The sequence below is a fragment of the Malaclemys terrapin genome, chromosome 4, assembly GCF_027887155.1.
Source record: "Malaclemys terrapin pileata isolate rMalTer1 chromosome 4, rMalTer1.hap1, whole genome shotgun sequence".
NCBI classification, from domain to species: Eukaryota; Metazoa; Chordata; order Testudines; family Emydidae; genus Malaclemys; species Malaclemys terrapin.
In genome coordinates this window covers 43864301-43886185 of record NC_071508.1, presented here as the reverse complement: position 1 = coordinate 43886185, position 21885 = coordinate 43864301, and the positions used below count along the sequence as shown (strand labels likewise).

General features: G+C 38.9%; 1 protein-coding gene across 2 annotated transcripts in view; it reads right to left on the bottom strand.

The window, feature by feature from the left end:
* The window catches only part of LOC128835736 (mucin-5AC-like), a 56314-nt gene that overhangs the window by 28193 nt on the left and 6236 nt on the right, over nucleotides 1-21885 (bottom strand). For both annotated transcript variants that reach the window (XM_054025349.1, XM_054025350.1), the window contains exons 5-30: nucleotides 20898-21012; nucleotides 20144-20234; nucleotides 19623-19732; nucleotides 19173-19389; nucleotides 18689-18814; nucleotides 17476-17593; nucleotides 15783-15921; nucleotides 14491-14601; nucleotides 13768-13837; nucleotides 12860-12997; nucleotides 12168-12332; nucleotides 11177-11271; nucleotides 10276-10402; nucleotides 9367-9616; nucleotides 8722-8771; nucleotides 7188-7288; nucleotides 6890-7041; nucleotides 6020-6158; nucleotides 5802-5915; nucleotides 5366-5545; nucleotides 4550-4789; nucleotides 3644-3800; nucleotides 2870-2998; nucleotides 2381-2525; nucleotides 594-637; nucleotides 296-493 (exon numbers count right to left, since the gene is read on the bottom strand). In XM_054025349.1, the coding sequence (XP_053881324.1) occupies nucleotides 296-493; nucleotides 594-637; nucleotides 2381-2525; nucleotides 2870-2998; nucleotides 3644-3800; nucleotides 4550-4789; nucleotides 5366-5545; nucleotides 5802-5915; nucleotides 6020-6158; nucleotides 6890-7041; nucleotides 7188-7288; nucleotides 8722-8771; nucleotides 9367-9616; nucleotides 10276-10402; nucleotides 11177-11271; nucleotides 12168-12332; nucleotides 12860-12997; nucleotides 13768-13837; nucleotides 14491-14601; nucleotides 15783-15921; nucleotides 17476-17593; nucleotides 18689-18814; nucleotides 19173-19389; nucleotides 19623-19732; nucleotides 20144-20234; nucleotides 20898-21012 (3521 nt within the window). The remainder of the gene's footprint in view (nucleotides 1-295; nucleotides 494-593; nucleotides 638-2380; nucleotides 2526-2869; nucleotides 2999-3643; nucleotides 3801-4549; nucleotides 4790-5365; nucleotides 5546-5801; nucleotides 5916-6019; nucleotides 6159-6889; nucleotides 7042-7187; nucleotides 7289-8721; nucleotides 8772-9366; nucleotides 9617-10275; nucleotides 10403-11176; nucleotides 11272-12167; nucleotides 12333-12859; nucleotides 12998-13767; nucleotides 13838-14490; nucleotides 14602-15782; nucleotides 15922-17475; nucleotides 17594-18688; nucleotides 18815-19172; nucleotides 19390-19622; nucleotides 19733-20143; nucleotides 20235-20897; nucleotides 21013-21885) is intronic.

Sequence of the window (21885 nt, the reverse complement as noted above, 5' to 3'; positions counted from 1 at the left end):
CACAACAGTTTATAAAATACCCTTGGGATTGTTTTCTAATAAATCTGTCTGAATTTGAGCAAAGATCATATCAAAACCATGCACAGTGGTTTAATTTTCTATATTTTCATGTTTCAATTTGTTTTCTAGCTATGATCAAAACTATATAAAATATATAAAATACAAAGAAAAATAGGTCTTATTAGTTTTTGAGTTTCTGATCCATTCGTTAGAGTTATAAGCATGGTTTGGTAGGTAAATTTCACTCAACGGCAAGTAAGAGTACAGTGAGCTCATGAATTCATTAAAAACATACCTGTAGTGGTGGATATAGGTGTTGAAGAGGAAAATGAAAATGGTGTTGTGGTTAAGGGTGTAGAACATGCGTAGACTTTTCTATCAATTGTTCCATTGTGACCACAAGTTGCAATGATACACCCGCCAATACCATCTGTAGTGTCGTAGATGACATCCTCATACTCATATTGCTTTCCATCATATGTGCAGTGGCATTCTGTAAATCAAAGGAGAATGTCATCATTAGATTTCCTGTATAATGGAATAGATTGTTCCAAAAATTTCATGTTCAGATAACAGCTGCTTTGTCAACATACCGTCTTCATCATATTCACACTCAATGCCATTCATTGTGCATTCACTGCGGGGGGAAAAGAGAAAAGAAATATGGGACTGAAGATGCATAAAGGATAACCACATACATTTTACTGTTTTAACTGTTTCTATTGCATTTATATCAGAAGGAACAAAATGAAGTTCATGGAGAAAAGTTGTGTGGGTAAGCTCAAAAAGACCTAGAATGTTCTCATCCATCCTGTGATAAAAGGGCCCTGAGTAGGGTTACCATACGTCCTCTTTTTCCCGGACATGTCCGGCTTTTCGGCAGTCAAACCCCCGTCTGGGGGGAATTGCCAAAAAGCCGAACATGTCCGGGAAAATGGCGGCTCTGCTCCTCCCCGACTCTTCGGCTCTGTTTAAGAGCCGAGCTGCCCGAGCGCTACCGGCTTCGGACAGCCCCCGTGCCTCCGGACCCTGCGCCGCCGGAGCCCGGGAGGGGAAGTGCCCGGCTGGGGGCGCAGGGTCTGGAGGCATAGGGGCTGCCCAAAGCTCCAGTGCTACCGGCTTCACGGTTTGCCGGGCCGCCTCCAGACCCTGCGCCCCCGGCTGGGCGCTTCCCCTCCCGGGCTCCAGCTGCACTGGGGAAGCGCCGGCTGGGGGTGCAGGGTCTAGGGGCTGCCCGGCAAACCCTGAAGCGGGTAGCACTGGGGCTGCCCTTTCCCCCTGGCTGGGAGTGGAAGGGAGGAGGGGGCGGAGTTAGGGTGGGGAAGGGGTGGAGTTGGGGCGGGGCTAGGGAATGGGGAAATGGGCGGGGCCAGGGCCCGTGGAGGGTCCTCTTTTTTTATTTATGAGATATGGTAACCCTAGCCCTGAGCTCTCAAACTGGTGCACTTCTGCTGCAGAAAGGCAGGATGGGCAGGCTCCTTTCAATCTGCAGACAGGATTTGTAACACCATCTGTGCCTACTAACAATACCCTGCACTGCATCCCTTCCATGATGCCACAGAAGAAGGTTTTGGAGGCTGCAGGAAGGGATCCACTGACCACTTCCCCCCAGTGGAGGGGAAGTGCAGCAGGGATGGTGGTGGAGGAATTACTGTTGCTCTTAGGTTGAAATAGCTGCCAGAGAGTCTCTTTAGCCGCTCTGCAGCCTAGTAAGGAGGATTCCCTCTCCTCAGCCCTCGATGGTACGCCCCTGTGAGAACACAGTCCGTTTACTCAGGCTGTGCACAAAGATAGGGATTTCTCACTTACTAATTAAGGCCTAAATTCAGGTACCTTTGTTCACACTAACTAACGCTGTACTCCGCAAGTAGTCCTATTGACTTTGTGGAGTAAATTGCTATTCAGCATGAGAAGCATATCAGAATATGTCCCTAAGTAAATATCTGTGTAACGAAGTAATCAGTTACAAAAAATAAAACATATAAAAATACTGAAGGACTCTCCTAGACAGATACATGCCAAGACAATAGCAAAAACAAATGAACAGAATTAAGCTATAGAGCAATTTTAGATAATGATTTCAATAATACCTTGTCAATTTGTTTCCTAAATGCAGTATAAAGAAGATCTTTTTTTTTTAAGGATAATACAGAATGTGCAATAAAACAGAGAAATATGCTTCAAGCAAATCACTCCAAAGGAAAGAATTTCAGATCATGATCCTTTCCCTTCCCAGTCCCAGAAATAAAAGTGGTTTATGTACTCATTAGTAATTTATGCACAGTAGGCACAAGACCAATTCCTGTTAGCAAACAATGGAGTTTAATGGCCAGTACATTATGTTAGGATCCTCCTAAAATCCTCATACAGCTAAGCTTACCATGATTGACAGTTCTCTTCTGAACGAATGGGTGTTCCTGGCTTGTAATATTTTCCCTTGGTATCATAACAGCCACAGCTATCGACACACTCCATATCATCTTCATCAAAATAGGGCTTGTTCTCTGGACACTTTGGATAGCATCCTGCAGTAACAAAGAGAGTTATATTGACACTGGATCTCTTACACTGCGGGTGTCTCTAGACAACTGTCTACATTCTGCATTGATTTCTTGTCAAGGGGCGGGATGTCACCCTATGCTGCCATAGCATATATTTCTCTGAGAGTTTAAATGCCATCATTTGGATTTGAATCCCAAAGAAGATCATGACCTCTTTAGAGAATTACACACAATTCAGAAAACTCCATAATCACTAACCTGGCTTGTACTTTCTAATATTATTAACTATATTGAGAAGTAGGAATTTTAGTTTAGGAATTTTTAATTAGCTTTTATAAGTAGAGTGAGATATATATAATGTATTTTACCTTCCAAGCCTTGTAACTCATGAAGGCATTTTCCACTTCGGTTCCTGCAGGTCTTCATACAAGGAGACCCACAAGGCTTGTAGTGCCACTCGCATTCCCCTTGCGGGTTGTAGTAATCACAGAACAGAGCTGAAAGAGGGCAAAATGGGTGAAAATATGACATGTAACAAAATGTTTCTAAAGTGCTTCATAGCTATCCATATGCTGTGTACAAATCCCATAATACTAACATAATTCTGCAAGTAGTAAACAGTAGTTATCCTGTTTCTAATTCAATATGATTATCTTAATTCTACAGTTGTATTGACTTCAGTGCTGGTACACTGACAGAACGCATAAAACTCAATTAACTGGAACATAAAATTTTCAGCTGCTACTATGCATTGCTATTATTTACACTGACAGATAAAAGCTGTGTGTGTGTTTGTGTGTATATATACTATATATATATATATAGTAGGATGGCAGTGGTATATCACAATCTGTAACTAGATAATACAGTAATTTAACAACTAATACAATCACTAGGGCACAGTTTTATTTTAATCATATCTACAATTGGAGATGTGTAGGAAGATTGGAAAAAGAAGTTTTGTAGATAGTTCTATTGATAATTTACTGTTTGCTTTGGACTATTTTGCTATTTTCCAGATTGTAGTGCATCTCAGGAACAGTACTATACTCCTCTTCATTTCTTCCTGTGTTTTTTTCCCCTTCTCGTTCTTTATTTCTTTTTCTCCCTCTCCCTCCATGAAGTTATGGGGTAATACTCACGACAGATAGATGGGGTTCTCCATGCAACACAAATGCCAGCCTCATTACATGCTTGAGCATATGAAGCTACCGCTGTACAGAAACATTCACAATCTCCCCCAGTGTCACAGGCACAAGCATCAGTCACGCATGCTTCATAATATTCATTTGGTTCAACCTGTTAGAAAAAGAATACATGACATTTAATTTTTGTTCCATGCATTTGTCATCTTGTTTTGCAATAGCAATTCCCCCCCCTCCTAAAATTTCAGTCAAATTATGATTTTGGAAAAAAAGAGTCTAAATTGGGGGGGAAATGACAAGAATTTTTTTTTATAAAGTCAAGTGAAACATCAAGTGTAGGACACGCCTAGCATTAGTAATCATAAGAGAAGTGACTACCCTAACAGCTGTGGAACATTACAAATTAATTGGAAAAAATAATACAATTAGATTAGTACATCCTATCACAACAATCATCCTGTTATCAATTAAATGTATTATCAGAAGCTAATCCTACTGGACGGAATAACACATCCTGTGATTGTCCCATGTAAAAAGGGTTATCTGATGACGTCTGTACAAGTGTCACATACTTCTTTGATGGACCGGCTTACTTGGCAAAAAGAGAAAATGAATCTCAGTGAAATTTCTGCATAGTCCTCCTGGAATTAGCTATGAGTCCAGTTTGGTCTTAAAGGACCTGATCCAGCTCCCATTGAAGTCAAATCTTTCCATTGACTTCAGTGTGAAACTGGATCAAGCCCATGATGCTTCTCCCACAATCAAATGTACATGTACATTAAAAAACAGGTAGAGCATCCTTATGTTTAGTGCAGGGAGTGGCAACGCAAAGTGCACCACGAAGGTATTCTGTATATAATATAATCCCTACTTAGAAGGATTCCACCTGAGGATTTGCTATACCTGAGAGTGACAGGCAGCGAATACTTTGCTGTTGATTATGCTGCACTGCTTCTGGGCCCAAGAGTTCCTGTAAGGGTTTGCAGTGCAAGGATCCTTGTTGCTCTTGGCATCTGGGCAAGTAGGAGACACCTTCCAGCTGTTTCCAAACTCCAGCACATCTCCTACCACAGACTGACTTCTGGTGGTAAAGTCATTAATGCCATTGCCATCGTAGTTCCCACACAGGCCACAGACCTGACCCTGCATAGAGAAACAAACAAACTGATGAGTGCTAATAAAACATATTTGCCAGTGTCTGTGATTAACTGAAACGCTGACTTTTCGGATTTAATGTAGACTTTGCGTCTTCAGTGACAGCCTCACACTTTTCCCTGAAGATGCCTTTACCAAAAAATGTACCCTTTTTTTTATTGTACTGAATCCTGTCTGAAGAAAGAAGTAAAGTAGACACATAATTTTGTTCTTAGTATTTAAAAAAAAAAAACGAATTAACTATTTTTATTTCATTTTGAATATACCTTATTAGTAATGACCTTTAATGAATGTTCTGCTACTATTTAGTTATGAAATCATTATGTAATTTGTGGACATGAATGATGTATTTAGAAGCAGCTTATCACACCACTATATTCTGTCACTCTAAAGGATCTATTTTGAGACACCACCGAAAGGCTGAAAATATGCAATAGGAATTCATTCAATCTTGCAGTTACAATCTTACTTATGTTTCACTGTACTTCCATTTTCTCCTTCAAGAGATAACACCATAGTGTATCCATAACAGTTGATCCCAGTCACACAGCTCCTAAAACTCACCTTAAAATCTGGGCTGAGCTTGATGAATATGCTGGTTTTCTTATCCCACATAAGAATCAGCCCATTGTTGGTGTCAATCACCATGTAGATGCCCATGTAACGGACCTTGTATGGCACTTCCCCTCCACGGACCTTCTCTATCACTTCAAACTTTCCGTCACTGAGTACCAGTTCATAGTTCTGAAATAGGAAGAAAAGCCAGTTAAAAAGCCAACAGATTTAATATATCTATAACTATCTGAATTATTCTATAGCATTTCTTCCTAAGATATCACGCAATTGCTGGTAGCAAGTTTGGAAGGCTACGAAAGGTTATGCTGTCTGATTGGATATTTTTACAGTGAGATCTATCTTGGACAATCTATTGTGCATCCTACTCATGTCAGAGATCAGATACACATGTTCTTTCCCACAGTTTATCAAAGAAGCTACTCACCCCTAGGAAGACTTTAATGGCCTTTGAGCAGGTGGTCCCAGTGGTTCCACAGGGGATGTTCTCAGTGATCACTCGGAAGGTTCCAAGGCTGGTACTGTTTTTACCACAGTAATCCTGAGAACAGGAGTTATAGTTAGTGTTAGTAATGCAAGGTCACCACATGTAGGAACACAAGATACTTTTAGTGGTGTAATAATGCTAGGAAAGAAGCTCAGTACCTGGACCAGTGTGTATTCACAGTCTCCACTAAAGCTGAAGCGTTTGCCATCAAAAGTAATGTAATGACCATCTCCATAAACAGAGCAGGTTGCCAGGCAAGATTCATTGGTGCATTGCCACATTCTGTTTTTACAAGTGCTAGGAGGGAGAAAAAAGTCCAAATGTAACAAAAATACTTAACATATTAATTTCTCCTTATATAGCCAGATGTAAATTTGATTCAGAATGTGTCTATTCCAAAATACAGTAAACCTATGGTACTGGGAAATAGGGCTTACTCATTCTAAACAGTAATCTATCGTAGCTCTGGACCAACAGCACATAGACCCCATTAATTCCCAAAATTTAATTTATTTTCTGATTAAATGGGTGATATGATTGAGAGCCATTTAAAAACCCTTTGGATTTCAAAACCTCTTAGAATTTTTTGAGATGTATGCACCATTGAGGGACTGCATACAGACTGAGCAGGTATAAAGTTTTCCCGTGCAGCTCTAATGGAGATGAGGGCATATAAAGCCCATCGTTGTCCTGCTCATTTACTAACTATTCTTGTTTGGTTTTGGAAAGAATGAAGAGAGCCCGTTTTTTTTTTTTTATGCTGAATATTAGATTTCAACATTAGATACCAATGCGGAACTAACTACTAACCCTCTTGCAGTGAAGGATCGCATTGCCAACCAAATTCTAGTGCACAGGCTATGTGTATATCTATCATCACCTTCTGTTGCATGGAATATGAGCCCCACTCAAGTGTGTGCTGTAAGTCTTAATTCTGCTACAGCAAAATGAGATTCTCCTCAAGTTTAAGCGACACGGACATGTACCTTTAGGATTGTGAAAACCATAACTATTCAACATATACCTACCAGGTGTTACAGTTGACTTTAATTGTTTCTCCTGGATTGTAGGAGGCATCATTGTGAACACATGGACATTCCCCCGCAGCTACACAGCCACCTTTGCCATCTGACACTAGACCATTAGGGCACACACAGCCAGAGACGCACTGTGTGCTGTACTGTAAGAACCATAGAGAAAACATCACTTGATAAATCATGTCAGTGGAAAAGAAACATTCAACTACAACAGCACAGAGTGTGAGAGATTTAATTTTGGTCAGGATATGAAAATGTTTTCAAGTGGGCATAAGGAATTGGCACTTACGCATCCCATATCAAGAGTCTGACAGCTCTTCTGGCACTCGGATCCAATGGTGCCTGCAGTGACATTGCTGCAGTCAAAGTAGACCATGGGAGCTGCACAGACTGCAGGAGACAAAAGCCATAAGACATTTGGGATCAAACACAGAGTTATCAGTTATTGCTACAGTAATTATTTGTCATGAATATGCCTCCAAAGAGCCCTGATTTTAGAGTTAAGCCAAGGAACACAATCTAGTTACAATGCTTCAGTTACTGGTAAATAACCTTCATTTGCTCTGTCACACATTTTAGCTCTCTGCTGAAATGATTTTAGCCACGGAACTGGGCACAAGGCTTTGGTTAGAATTATAAATGACCTCAGATATAGGAGCTCATTGCCTTTGGTTGTAAACTTGGAATACAATTCTTCATTATTGTTAGTAAAGAAAATTTACAACTAATTTACACATTACTTTGGAAACAAAATCCATTTGAATCTTTATATAATATATTTCAATTCAGTTAATCCTGTAATAATTGTGCTATAATTAATGGGACAGATTTTAGAATAGCAGATGCATAGTTTTCACGTGCAATGTAACGGCATGCACAAATGGCCAGTTAGTTACAGAACTGGTCATTTGCATGTTTAATTACCCCCTCTGCAAGCACAGATATGGTAAGTGTAGCCAAATCCTGCACTCTTTATTCAGTTAAAACTCCCACTGACACCAGTGGGAAATTTTTGTTTGAGTAGCGACTGCAGGATTGGGTGCCACATCTTGGATAAGCACCTGATAATAGCTGTAGTATTAAACATATGAACCAGAAGTATGGCCAGAGCCCTGGCCATGCATGTCATTTAAAAAATTGCCATTGGCACATGAACAATATTTGGATCTTAATGTTTTTTTCTTCTACTGTATGGAGAATGGAGTCGGTGGCATGTTATACTTTTGGGTTTTACATAATACCTACTGAAATATGTGATAAGTGCTTTGAACCACCTTTCAGTTGTTAAGAAATACATCTTACCATCATTTCTTTGTTGAAAAAAGAAACTGATTCTTGTTACTATATTAACAGCTGTGTTATTTTTCTTTATTTTTTGCTTCCTTTTGCTGATTTTCATTTTTAAGAAGTCTCATAGAAATTTGCCTTTTGGAGAACAATTCATAAAGGTCACCCCTCACCCTATATTTATCAAGTTACCAGCATCCAGTAATTTTTGCTTTTTAGGAAATTCAGTGGTTATTATGTACTCCCTAGGGCACTTTTCTTTTTTATCTGTAACACTATGACAAGATCTTATCTTGCTCTGAATTAGATCCTTTAGTTCTTGTCATATTTTGTATCCACTATGTCACAATATAAAGAATGGTACTTTGCATTTCAAAAATTACATCCTCGCTACTACAAAACTGCTATGCAAATGGTTTCTGATGCATTAATTTCCCTACTGGGTTTCAAATGTTTGCTGTCTTCATCATTGTAATAAAACTGAGTTCACTCAGAAGTGTGAGAGGGAATTAAAATAAAGCTTAAAGGGATTATACCTGGTTCTGGTTTCACTCTCACGCAGTCCAACTTTCCATGTGTGCAAGAGCTGTGAGAAAGAGAAGGGAATTATGTTTGCTTCAAATCTTAGTTAGTTACACGAAGAGCTGCTTCTATCTTGCCATACATCCAGTGTTTCCTATGGAATCTGGAATACTGAAATGCCACCTTGTGGCCAGAGATAGAAAGTGTCCTTTCAACAGAACCGTGTATATTGTTTGCATATAATTTCTGTGATAGCTGTCCAGAAAACAAACAAGCTTGTGCCTTATGCTAAGGCAATGCCACCCAGTCAGTTTGTCGACATAGATTATTACACTTAAAAAGTTTCTTCCGTAATATTATTCATTTCACCAGCATTCCTCATTTTAAATACAGGGAATATTAAACTGGTAGACTTTTTTAATCTGGAAGAAACCTTTTAAATTCAGGGAGAAAATATGGCTAATTGAGTTAGTTGACTGGATTAAAGAAAGATTTCTAAACAAAGACAATCCTAAAAATTCATGAGTAATTGTGATTTTCACACTGAAAATTCTTAAACGGGGAGAGAAACTCATTTGACTTGACTAGACTTCATAAAATATATATGATTCCATGATTGCCAGTGTCCAGCCCCAGGGTTTTGTTAAAGAACCTCTTACCATATGACACCATTGTCGTGAACAACCTCTCCAGAAGGTAGCACAGAGCCTTTGTAATAACAAGGACAGCTAGTAGCGGGTACGCATTTGCCATTTTCATCCATGTAAGTTCCATTTGCACAGGTGCAGCCATCAACTGGAGTGAACTTGATGTTGCATGTGACATCGGGCTCACTCAAAGATCGGCAAGTGGGTTGGCAGGAACTGACAACGTAGCTGTACGTCAGGGATTTGGGGCACGAGGTTATGGCTTGAGAGAGTAAAATAAAGTAAGTTACATTCATAGCTTATTTAATGATGGCTATAAATGCCAAATTTTGGATATATTGTGTATAATAGATCCTGTATGTCCACAGATTAAAACTGAATGGATGAAATTCTTCAGTGAGGTCAACAGTAATGTAATATACATGTCTTTTGTACTTCTACTACAAAATTTACCCCCACATTACTATCTCGGACGGGTACACTAGAGAACCCCATTGCTGTCAATGAGGTTTCTTCAGTTTAAACAAGTGGAGAATTTAGCCCATATTAATTTGTACAGTTTATTTTTTCTGTTTGTTTATTTTCCTCCTTCCACCATCAGTATATTAAAGTAATAAAACTGGAAGCATCCTAATTATATTAAATTGACAGTAAAAGCCTTATGCTCCCTGATATTTCCTTGGGACTTTCATTCAGTGTAGGCATGATTCTCATGAAGCATCTTATTTAAGTAACTTCCTACTTATCGTTCATTATGTCCCCCGTTACTTATACCCCTTAGATTCTATAAGACAATTGTTGATAGAACACCATCAAACTTTTGTTTAAGATTTGACTGGGAGAGCCGTGGATTTCTTGGAAACTGGTATAAAGGGCCCACTGGCTGATCATTTTTAACCAGTGAATGGTTTTAAAACTTACTGCAGACATTGGTCCTCCATCCATTCAACAGGACTCCTTTGGCAGCACAGGCTCTGACATAGGTAGAGAGGGCAGCACACATGCAGTCCTCACTCTTTTCACAGTTACAGGTGTCAAACAGACAGTTCTAGGAATACATATAAGACTCATTAGTAATCACTGAACTGCCCATCCAAAGAAATTTCCCTTTAAGTTTTTGCATTCACATGTCAAAATCACTGGCTCTATTTAGTCTTATAATGGATTATAGGGCCAAATTCTACCTTGATGTATTCACTTTGCAACCTATTGGACCAAATGGTGCTCTGATTTACCCCAGTATAGATCTGAAGTATGTCAATGGGTTTATTCTGGATTTTCATCAATGTTATTGACAACAGAATTTGGCCCATTAATGTCTGTATATTTATACCTGTATAAAAATCTAAGCATTTCCTTCTTTGCAGTCAGTTATCTAAGAGTGTTTCAGACATGCAAATTTAGATTACTTCTCCGCAAGGGAAACTACCCTGAGTACCTGCCAGAAAGATGCAATCCTTTACAAGGAAGTAAAATAGATGTCTGCAGCTGTATTTTTATGTTCCTCCTTTTATTTGAGGAAAAAAATAGTTTTACTATTTACATCAGATATTTACAATCAATGCAGTGTCATATACAAAGTGAAACAATTAAACTTATCTTCCTGACAGTGTAAAGAAAAATGCCTACTTAGAGAAGGAGTAGATTACATGAAATCAAATTACAGTTAAACGTTATTGTAGCCTGATGAACTTGTCAGAAGCAAATTGGGTGTCTAAACCAGCTCCTCCTGTTTGGTATGTGTTTCTCTTGGCACTTGGTATCAGGGATCAGACTCTTATTGGTGCTATTATAAAGGTGAAAGAAATAACTAGCAAAGTACCGTGTGGTAAACATCTGGATTCACTGTTGAGTGGCATTCAGCAAAAGGTCCTTGAGTATCAGTCAGCAATCCACACCAGTGCTGAGCATATTTTTCTGTAAAAACAGAAAATGCTATGAATTCATGTTTCACTTTATGGGTTAAATTCTCTTCCCAGTTACATCACTGTAAGCCCGTTGTGTTCAGTGGAGTTGCAGAAGCATAACAAAGAGTAGAATTTGGCTCTGTATTTCTTCAAACACAAAAAACTGCCCACTCTCTTTGTACAGAAATATGAACGTGTCATAAATTGACTGAAGCTAAATCACAATGGCTGCCTTTGATTAAGCTGGTAAAACTTGAGCTGGTGTTTAGAAAAAGGAGATTTTCAATGTGGATTAACAATGGCTCAATTCATATTAGCAGCAGAAAGAGTGGCTTGTGGACCTTAAAAACTTAAGTTCTTTATTGGTTAGAACAGAAGATTGAGAGCCTTGAACCAATGAATTCTCAGTATGATTCATGACTAATTGTGTGGCACTGGGCAAGTTACATACAATCCAACAAGTTCTGAGCACACCACACCTTCTAGATGGCACTCAGCATCTTACAGGATGGAATGATAACCTCTTCAATGACTCAATTTCCCCATATGCAAAACGGGAATCTTAACACTTCGCTTCTTAACTCACAGAGCTATTGTGAGGCTCTAAAATACTCTATTAGTCTTAAGTATTATTATTATTTATTAAGAGAAAACCTCAGTCTTGTCTAACAGAAAATGGGTAGGCAAGATTGGATTAGTTAAAATGAGTCGCAGCATCCTGTTAATATTTCTTACAGTTAAATAATTGCTTTGTTTTTCAAGCTAATCTTCTTTTATGATTTAATTTTTAAAACCATCTATATGTAACATGGAATTTAGAATCTGAATTCATTTCTGCTACCTATTTTTGTCAGATTTGTTTAGTCTTCTAATTATAGAAGAAATATATTATTATAACGAACATACCATTTTCTATGCTGAGGGTACAGGGGTTCTCAAAGATGTTTTTGACATTAGGGCAATCACCCTGGATTTTCCAGGTATTGGCAAAAGCGGCTGCTGTTCCTTCCACTACACCACTTGTGGCTTTGAAGTCATCTGCTTGGATATTGTTGAAGTTTCCACAAAGACCTTAGCGGGAAGCAGAAGGATTTTGAATCTCTCATACAAGATCAAAAGTAATTTCAATGAGTGAGGTCACAACCTGCTCCTTCCTGATTACACTCTTGTTCAAGACCCATGTCTCCGGGTTGCTGGTACAACCTTTGTACCTCTGACAGCTTTCTCTCAGGACATTTTCCTGTGAATATCAGACTAACCCGGGTACTTTTCCTATCGCTATTTCAGGGGCCCTGCAGAACTCTTCAAAACCCACTGATTGGCTATGCTTTCGACTTCTGGGTCTGAAACACCACTACACTTCTATTTGATCAGAGTAAACATAACATAAAAGTAAAAATAGCATTCAGTGACCCTTCTACTTCTTACTCCCAGAGAGAAAGCTTAATCTTATAAAAGCTCAGCCGTGCTTCCTTTCCTGATCAAAAGTCTAATTCTCTGACTCTCTCTGATCCTGCTGCCTGTCTCCCACCCAAACAAGCAGTCTGGGTGGTGCTTCTCCTCAGTAGGAAAGACACATATTAGATAAGTCCACTTACCACATGTCTGCCCTTTGTGGGATGGGTCCAAGTTTACAAAGAGTTGCATGATGGGTACAAGCTGGATTTGAACCTGAAGCCCAAAGTTTGTTTGTACGATGATGAAGAATGATGAAGGCCTGAAGATAGTGACATTGGCTGTGGACAAAGAACACAATAAACCCATTTTTGTATGTGATCAAAAATCGAAACAACTGTCCATTATTTACAAAGATTCTCTTTATACTAAGCTTCTGCTACATGTAGTGTTAAGCTATCACTTGGAGAAAAAAAGGAGAGTTAATTTGAACTGGACCTAAAATCTGGTACAAAGTTAGTCTATTACTATTCTAGGTACCAAGCAGGCAGAACACGCCTCCAGTCTCGTAATTTCTTTGGAACAAGGAGAAGAACATGAATTTCTGTGTCCAAACAGACTTTGGCTCTGGGAGAATTACCTAACATGATGTTGTCCTAGGATCCAATCTGAAAATACTCGATACACATACAGTACTTGTACTTCCTGTATATGTGGGTAAGAAACTAAGGAGGTACAGATAGAGTGAAAGGCTTTAATGATGAACAATATTCTTGAAAACAGGCAGAAGAGGCATAGGGCAACCTAATCAGTTGTAGGCCTGGTTTTTGGGGCCCAGTGTATTTGCTTTTTACTCTTACAGCACTAGTTGGGTCTGGAAATATCAGCGTGATAGTGTATGTGTGTATAGAAGATGTTCTCTAATGGTTACATAACAATATCAGATTATCTCCAAACTGAAAAATGCTGAATGAGCAAAAACAATTATTTTAAAAATAAGAGGTTACTGCAGGGTAACTGACTTCAGAATGTAACGGAGAGTATAAGCAAAGCACTAGGCTAGCCAAGTCAACGTCCGCGAATGCCACAGATGTCTCCTAAAAGAACATACCTGCAGAGATGGGCAACTGGGTGTAGATCGTATTCACAAACACGCTGCCAGAAGGTTTGATCACAACAATCTGACAAGAAGAAAAAGACAGTGATTGGCAAGCAGGTTTAGGAACTGTTCAGCACTTTCCAAATATTTCATATCTAGTATTGTTCAAGATGAAGAAAAAGGCCGGACACTTGATATAGTGAAAATCAACTTTTCAACACAACTTTTTTTGTTACTATACTATTTTTTTAATTGTTATAACTAGCAATTATTTAGAAAATCTGTATAAAATGTAAATGCCAGAGAACTACCAGTATCTTGACTTCCATTGTCTGCACTGCAGTTTCTTTTTGCTTGATCAAGGTTATATCTTATTTGAACAGAAATCAATGCTGACTTCCTAGCTGCGCTGTTCTTTTTTGTGCAGGCATCTACCCCAAACAATACATATGTGTGTTTGTTGGTACAGGATTTGGGATCAAGGACCATCCATATTCACATATTTTTCCATCTGGGCACAACATAAGGCTGAACATAGTTCCTACTGCATCAGGAACAGAAGTTGTGGTGAGTCTAGTTGGTGATGGTTAACACTTTTTGCAAGCTACAGATCACTCACGTTTTTCTCTGGTCTTCAGTTTAAGCCCATCCTTCCCACCCACACCTACCTACGCAATAACTGTCCATTTTAAAAGCATTCAGGCCAAAGGTTGGGTATCTGTTTTTACTACGTACAGTTTGTCCTCCACCTATGCTGATGGCTACACCTTTCAGGTATGTCTCGGTGTCAGTTAGGCCACATTTGCGGACTTCTCCTAGAACAGCGAAGGAATCGCTGTCACAGAGCTGAAAAAAAGGAAAAACAAACCCATTAGGTGAAAAGGGATCAATATCAAATAACATTCTGGGTAAACTTGGTCATTGTAAATTTTGCTCATTCCTTCCCTTTGTCTCTCTTCCTCATATGCACACCCATTTACAGTCACCAAAGTAAGTTGGCGTAAACACATGCAACACAATGAAAAGTGTCAGCTGACCATGGCATTAAATACTTGAAGTACCCATGAGGAGATTTCAGGAGCCTTAATGTTCAGACATTCCTAGATTAGCAACAGATATTTTTGTGGCATTCTCTTTTCAGTTAAAATTTAACTTGGCCTTACTGAAAGTGAGGTTGTTTTATCTCATAAAAAGGATTTCTAGCACACAGCTGTTAGGTGAGGAAAGATAATTCTTTGTGTGTGTGTTATTTTTAATATTAAGTCTTTATTACTTATTTTACAGAAGTTATTATATATAAGTCAATGACAGTGGTATATAGGGCCTGACTTTTGCAGTGACTCTGATGGACTTTCATTCAGGTACATAATCATTACCACCCCCATTCATTCCCACATCCTGTATTCCATACATATCACAGTCCCCAGTTATTAAGTTATCTAAACCACACATACACATTTTAGATCCTACTCCTGAATAGGAGTTCTTAGTCTTTTGCTCTGAGACTGAACAGTTATGCATGTGTAATAGGAAAGTTGATAGTCAGTTTGCATGAGAACTATAAATGATGCTTCTGACATGAAGAACATTTAATCAAGGAAGGCAAACTGTGTGCAAACTGGATTAAGGGTGACAATGGAGGCAGAAAGGAGGGTTAACTTTACTCAGAAAGAAAAAATTACAAAACACAGGACAGAGGAGATTTATTTGAAAATGTATAGTAACCATCTGCAGGTTATATTGAGGGGGTCTGGAAAATGCAATGTAATTCATAAGCAAACCTCCCTCCCTCTAAAAAATACACATTCCTAATGTATTCAGCTACCTGATTAAGTCTTTGCATTCGTTTATTCTGGGCCTATTCCAAAGCCCACTGAAGTCAATGGAAAGAATCCTATTAATTTCATTGGTCTTTGGATCAAGCCCCATGTTGAGACTTCCAGTAGCACTAATTAAGTTGCATCCTCTCTAGTTAAAGAATCTGCCTATACTAAGTTGCATGGCAGTAAATGCTCAATTATAGTTACCTTCGTCAGGATATAGCTACAATCTCCAAAGAAGGAATAACGTTTCTCATCAAATGTGGAGATGTGGGAACCTCCTTCAATGGAGCAAGTCCCAGGGCAGGAAAGGCTGACACAACTCCACTGGCCTCCAGTACAGGTACTGAAAAAAAAGACAAGAGATTTTTGTTAAGCTTGAGTGACACAAGGTTAAGAAAAATGGGAGAAAATGGGGTCAGATGACACCTTCATTTCCCCCCTGCTGTTTTTATCACTGTTTGCAAGTAGACTAACTGATATTGCATTGTGTCAAGTATTAGGGGGTAGCTGTGTTAGCCTGTATCCACAAAAACAAGGAGGAGTCCGGTGGCACCTTAAAGACTAACAAATTTATTTGCACATAAGATTTCTTGGGTAAAAGGTAAAGTTACTCCTTCTCTTCATGTGTCAGTATAATAATGCCCGCATCTCTAATTTATACTCCATGCATCTGAAGAACTGGGTTTTTTACCCATGGAAGCTTATGCCCAAATAAATTTGTTAGTCTTTAAGGTGCCACCAGACTCCTCATTGTTTTTTTGATATTGCATTAAAATCTCAAAATGAATAAGGGAAAAGCATCTCCATCTTCATGGTAATGATGTTTTAACCTAAAGCTATTCATTGTAAATCTTTGGACCAAATTCAGCCCTTGTGAAAGTGGAAGCAATTCTATGGAATACCAAGGAATTTTTCTCATACTGAATTTGGACTCTTACCTTCATTAGCATGAGACAAAATTCAGAGCATGTTAAATAATTCTTTACAAATAATAGATTTTGTGTTTTTATATACATATACACATATACATACACTGAAGTAATATTTAAGCAGCTACGGGGAAGCCATCAATTCACATCCAGAAGCTGTTATATGTGTACACATAATTTCACTATCCATGTAATACACTGTGTCTTCAAATTTAAAATGGTGCTTATATAGAACATGCATATTTCATGCTGGAGTCCACCACTGGATTTACCATCAGATTAGGCATGAATAAAGACTGGGAGTGGTTGGGTCATTACAAAACCTAAACTTAATTTCCCCAATACTAATTTCTCCCTACTGTTACTTATATCTTCTTGTCAACTGTCTGTAATGGGCCACTCTCTTACCACTTCAAAAGTTATTTTTCCTCCCTTGGTATCCTGCTGTTAATTGATTTATCTCATTAGACTGACCTCACACTTGGTAAAGCAACCCCCATCCTTTCATGTATTTATACCTGCTCCTGTATTTTTCATTTCATGCATCTGATGAAGTGGATTTTAGCCCACGAAAGCTTATGCCCAAATAAATTTGTTAGTCTCTAAGGTGCCACAAGGACTCCTCGTTGTTTTTGCTGATACAGACTAACACAGCTACCCCTCTGAAACCTGTCACTGGATTTATGTTACTGAGGGCTGATTTGAGCATTCAGTGACTGGATTTGATCATATTGTTAACGTGCCTGGGCTTGAAAATGAGATTACTCTTGTCTAAATTCAAGTTTTTGTTCTCGTGTACAGAAAGAAACCAAGGAGATAAACAACTTTAGTAAGTATTTTAAGCCAGAAGCTTCAGACTAATATATTCATTCCCAACCCCTGTGTAATCAGTGATTTCTTGCCCACTGCCAACAATTATTAGGTAATGCACAAAAAAAGGAAAAGATTTGACAAAAATAGTAGGTTACCATGAAGTGCACTGGGATGCAAAAGAAGCACCTGGACTATACGTTTCACCTTTGTAGGTACAGTGGCACTCGCTGAGAGGGATACAGCCAGAGCTGTTAATGTCATCAGACACGGTTCCTAGAGGAAGAAATAGTAAGTTATTCACTTTGTCATGCTTTCCATGTTGTTTCGGAGCACAGCTGTAGAAGAAATCGTAAAATATGTTGTGTTTCTTTTTTTATTACAGATGAAATGCAAACATAAAAAGCATTGTAATAATGGAATCTCTGCTATCTACTGACTGCTGTGGCTGTGTAACCAATCAAAGAGTGGCAGAAATCCTAGAGCTCCTTCACTCTGTGATACTCTGCTAAGTGCCTTGGTGAGATGGGCCTCGCTGATTTGAATTGCAAGATGACAGAGTGACAGGATGTAATGGAGCAAACATCTATAAATTCACATGGGGACCCATTTGTAGTGTAAACACTATACACCCTAAAGCAAGCACATAGTAGTCTCAGGGAGACTAGTTAATTTATTCTGACAAGAGATGAGGACACGAGGGAGCACCACATGTGACCACACGTAGCATGGGCTGAAGAGCAGAGATGGGAAATATGATGAAGATGATAAATTCACTCCAGTCAGCAAATATTCTCAGCACGAGAACTTAGTTTGCATGGAGATAGGAGGCAGTTACTGTACCTACAATTACAAATTAATGTCCATTTATCATGCATAATTCCTGAAAATGGCCTGATCTTACAAACTACTGAGTGCTCCCAACTCCCAGTGTTTACAGAGGGAGAGGAGGACAGGCAGCACTCCACAGGAAATGTTCATCACCTTGCAGGATCAGGCTCAAAGTTGCTAATGTCAGGAAACATTTTTGTGGGCAAAAGGTGAGTAAATGTAATCTACTTATTGCACACAGTGGCTAAGGAAGCTGCCAGGTTTAGAGAGTTCCATCTCTAGTATGCTGTCATATACTAATTTCAGTCACTTTGTGGCACATCAGATGCATGTCCTGAATAAACCCCTGTCATCTGAAAGGGTGTTTCCATTAACATAGATAGAAACTATGTACATGTCTCAAGGAAAGAACATGGAACTTCCTGTAGCTGTGGAAAGAGCATTAAAAGATATAATGTATCCTAGGAAAGCTGCTAAACCTGTACATGTAAATGTGCTGGTGCTTTTGAATACGAGAAAAGGAGATGAATATAAACTTGCCTGGGGGGCAGACGCAGCCATCGGTACAGTGATCTTCACAGAGGGCTGACCTTTCAGGGTTGGTGCAGGTGTTAGCACAGGGGGAGCCACATTCCTCGTGCTGCATGTTATAAGGGCACGTCTTGTCTGAAAGTAGAAAAAAGGATAAAGAGTTCTTAATTTAATCCCCATGTATTGACTTTTCTCATTTAAACCATGGAGAGGTGACATCTGTATCTGGTGATGAATTCCTTAGGAGATGTGCTGATATCTGCAATTTGTTATTGAGTCCTCTGGGGAATACTGGTATCCCCGGTCACTGCAAAGTGTTTAAAACCTTTAATTCCTGTAAGGCCCTGATGTACTCAGGTTGAAATTGACTTTGTGAAAAGTATGGTATATAGGCCTTTTGAAAGCTGTCCACACAGGAGTAGATTTCACACTATTGGAATTTGTTGGTGACTAGTTGCAAGCATAGGAGAAAGCATCTTCTTGAGATACTTACTGCACAGTTCTTTAGTTCTCCAGTTCAGAGGTTGTCCACCGGCATGGGCGCACTGCCGGGAGTATTCAGCAAAGGTGTTACAGATGCAGAAATCACGCATAGACTCATCACAGCGGCACAAGTCTTGTACGCAAGAGTCAATGTAGTCTTGAACGTCCACCAGTGCATTGCAGCTCACAAATGCTTCACCAGTCAATACTCTCTGGCAGATAGCACTCTAGAAGTGAAAATAGTGGTTGTTAGAGCAACAGAGTTTACAAAACGCCAAAGAACTAATTTTTATTTAGATATTTTAAAGTATTTTGTTCCAAAGACATCCCATTGTCTTCATTTTGATTCATGTTATGTTTTCCTACTCTTCCAAATTTCCCCCAAATTAATTCATTGATGTAAGAAGAGGGAGCAAAGATATTTCAATGAAAAACAAAATACTACAGAAAAGATCCTTACAAATTCATTTGAGCAGTTTGAAAGAGAAGAAGATGTAGGATCCTCGCATTGCTCTGTGGGTCCATCCATCTTCTGCATATTCCCAAACTGCACGTCAGTCAGCTTGATGTCTGTAACAAGCAGTTAAAAAAATATTATGGCACTTTTATTGGCTTTGAAAATGCAGTGCTAATTTTGTGTGGAGATTGACCCTTATGATGTTGCCCGTGGTAATCACCATGATAGCAAAAGGAAAGAGTGATGAAGAAAGTGTGAATAGCTGGCAAGTGTTTGGTGTTGAAATATTAAAAAAAACCAGGAAATCACTCATTACAGCTTTATACCCTATGCCTACTATAAAAGTGTTAAATCAAAGGACATAAAATAGTGCATGTCAATATTAAACATCAGTGTAGTTTAATATTAAACATCAGTATAGTTTCACAACTTATCTGTGGATCAGTGCCCCATTCTATTGAAACAAATACTATTAAAGGAAAGAAAATCAAACCACAGTGCTTAATAATGTTGTTGTTACTTACTGTTTGATGTGAACTCATTGTAAATTGGAATGCCATTGAAGTCCCCACAAAGTCCACAGGTCTGATTGGCATATTTCTTATCCAGTTCCACCTAAAAAAATGGGGTAAGTGAGTTACACACAGAGTTAAAATTTATAGTGTATTCAATGTTAAGGATGGAATTCACCACTATCCAGAGGTACTACATACATCCCACTTAGGTTTTCAAAATCAGTGGTGAATGGACATGGTGCTGGCCCTCGACATGGGGTGAAATTAAACCTAAATCAATGCAATAGTTTGGTCAGACAGGTTTTTTTCATTAGATATGGGTGTTTGGGTGAACAGTATGATGGATTAAACTAAGTCTGGTCTATTTTATAATAATTGATTTCTTATGATCACCGCAGGACTTCAGGATGGGAGTTGTGGCTACTTTGCTTCACTGCAGTCTCCTCCCCTGGTGGACTTCCCACTGCTGAAGTTCTGCACCATTGTTTATGCTACTGAATGCCACAGGGGCTGTGAACATCAAAGCAGTGGTGTATTTAGTATCTGAGTAAGATTACATTTCACTAAAAAGATCTATTAGTGGCTTGGGGAGAATGGTGATTATAAACTGAGCTCTGAGAAAAGAAAGGAAATTGAAAGCATAATAGAGTAACACAATGCAATGAAAATGGATAAAAATCCCAAATCACCTAATCTCTGGCTCATAAAAGCCAGAATAGTTTAAAAATAAGTATTCTTTGCAACATCTGGAATGTACACTTACCAGAAGGCCATCCAGTTGGTTCCACATGAAGACCAGGCCCATCTTGGCAGTGATTTTCAAATAGCCACTACTTCTCTCTATCAGGATTCCTGACTGGCTGAAAGGCAGCTGAATTCTGGAGAGAGATCAAAGTGCAATTAAAGTAGGAGTACAGAATTTGACATCCAGTCTTTGAGACATTTTTAATTCAACTGAATAAGGAATTGGCTAGTAATACGCATTGCTAAATATGAACTGCACAAGTTTATAACAATCTTGGAAACCTTCAGTTGGATAATCTCCTATGCAGTTGCTCTCCAAAGTGCTGTGGGGTCAGTGTTATTTTCTGGTGCCATTCCTTTTCAGTACATCTATACATGATGTTTTAGTGTATAAAATGCAGGTCTGTCTGCTATATGATATAATTCAGACAGTGCTATGCCTGTCTGTTGTTTAACAAATGCACGTCAAGTGCTCTGCTATTATTATTTTAAAGCCTTAAATAATATAGGACTAGCTTCTCTGGAGGGAATTTGTTCTTTTTTGTTCTTTCTTCATAACTAAGACTAGCACAGTTGAAATGGCAGAGCTGGAATTGCTGGACTTCCCCACATGCAGTCTTAAAGGAACAAGATGAAAGGCTTTCTAGTGTAGAACTGGAATCACTGAGATACTTTCCCCCTTCACATTTACACTTGTGGCATCCTTCAGGAGGGAAGGCTCAGGACTCTTGTTCTTTTGCTAATATGTACTGTTTCTTTCTTTCTTTCTTTCTTTCTTTCTTTCTTTCTTTCTTTCTTTCTTTCTTTCTTTTCTGCTGCAGTGTCTGGCTTCTTGTATTCTTGATCTTGGATTTATTTAGGTATTTTGCTGTATTTGTTTTTATTCTACCTTTATTTTATGGCACCTAGAGGCCTCTAAATTACAACAGTAGAGTGGGGTCTGGAGTGTCCCTGAACTGCATGGCACATAGGTCAGGAGGTAATCTGTAAAGGTGGAGTAAAGCTCA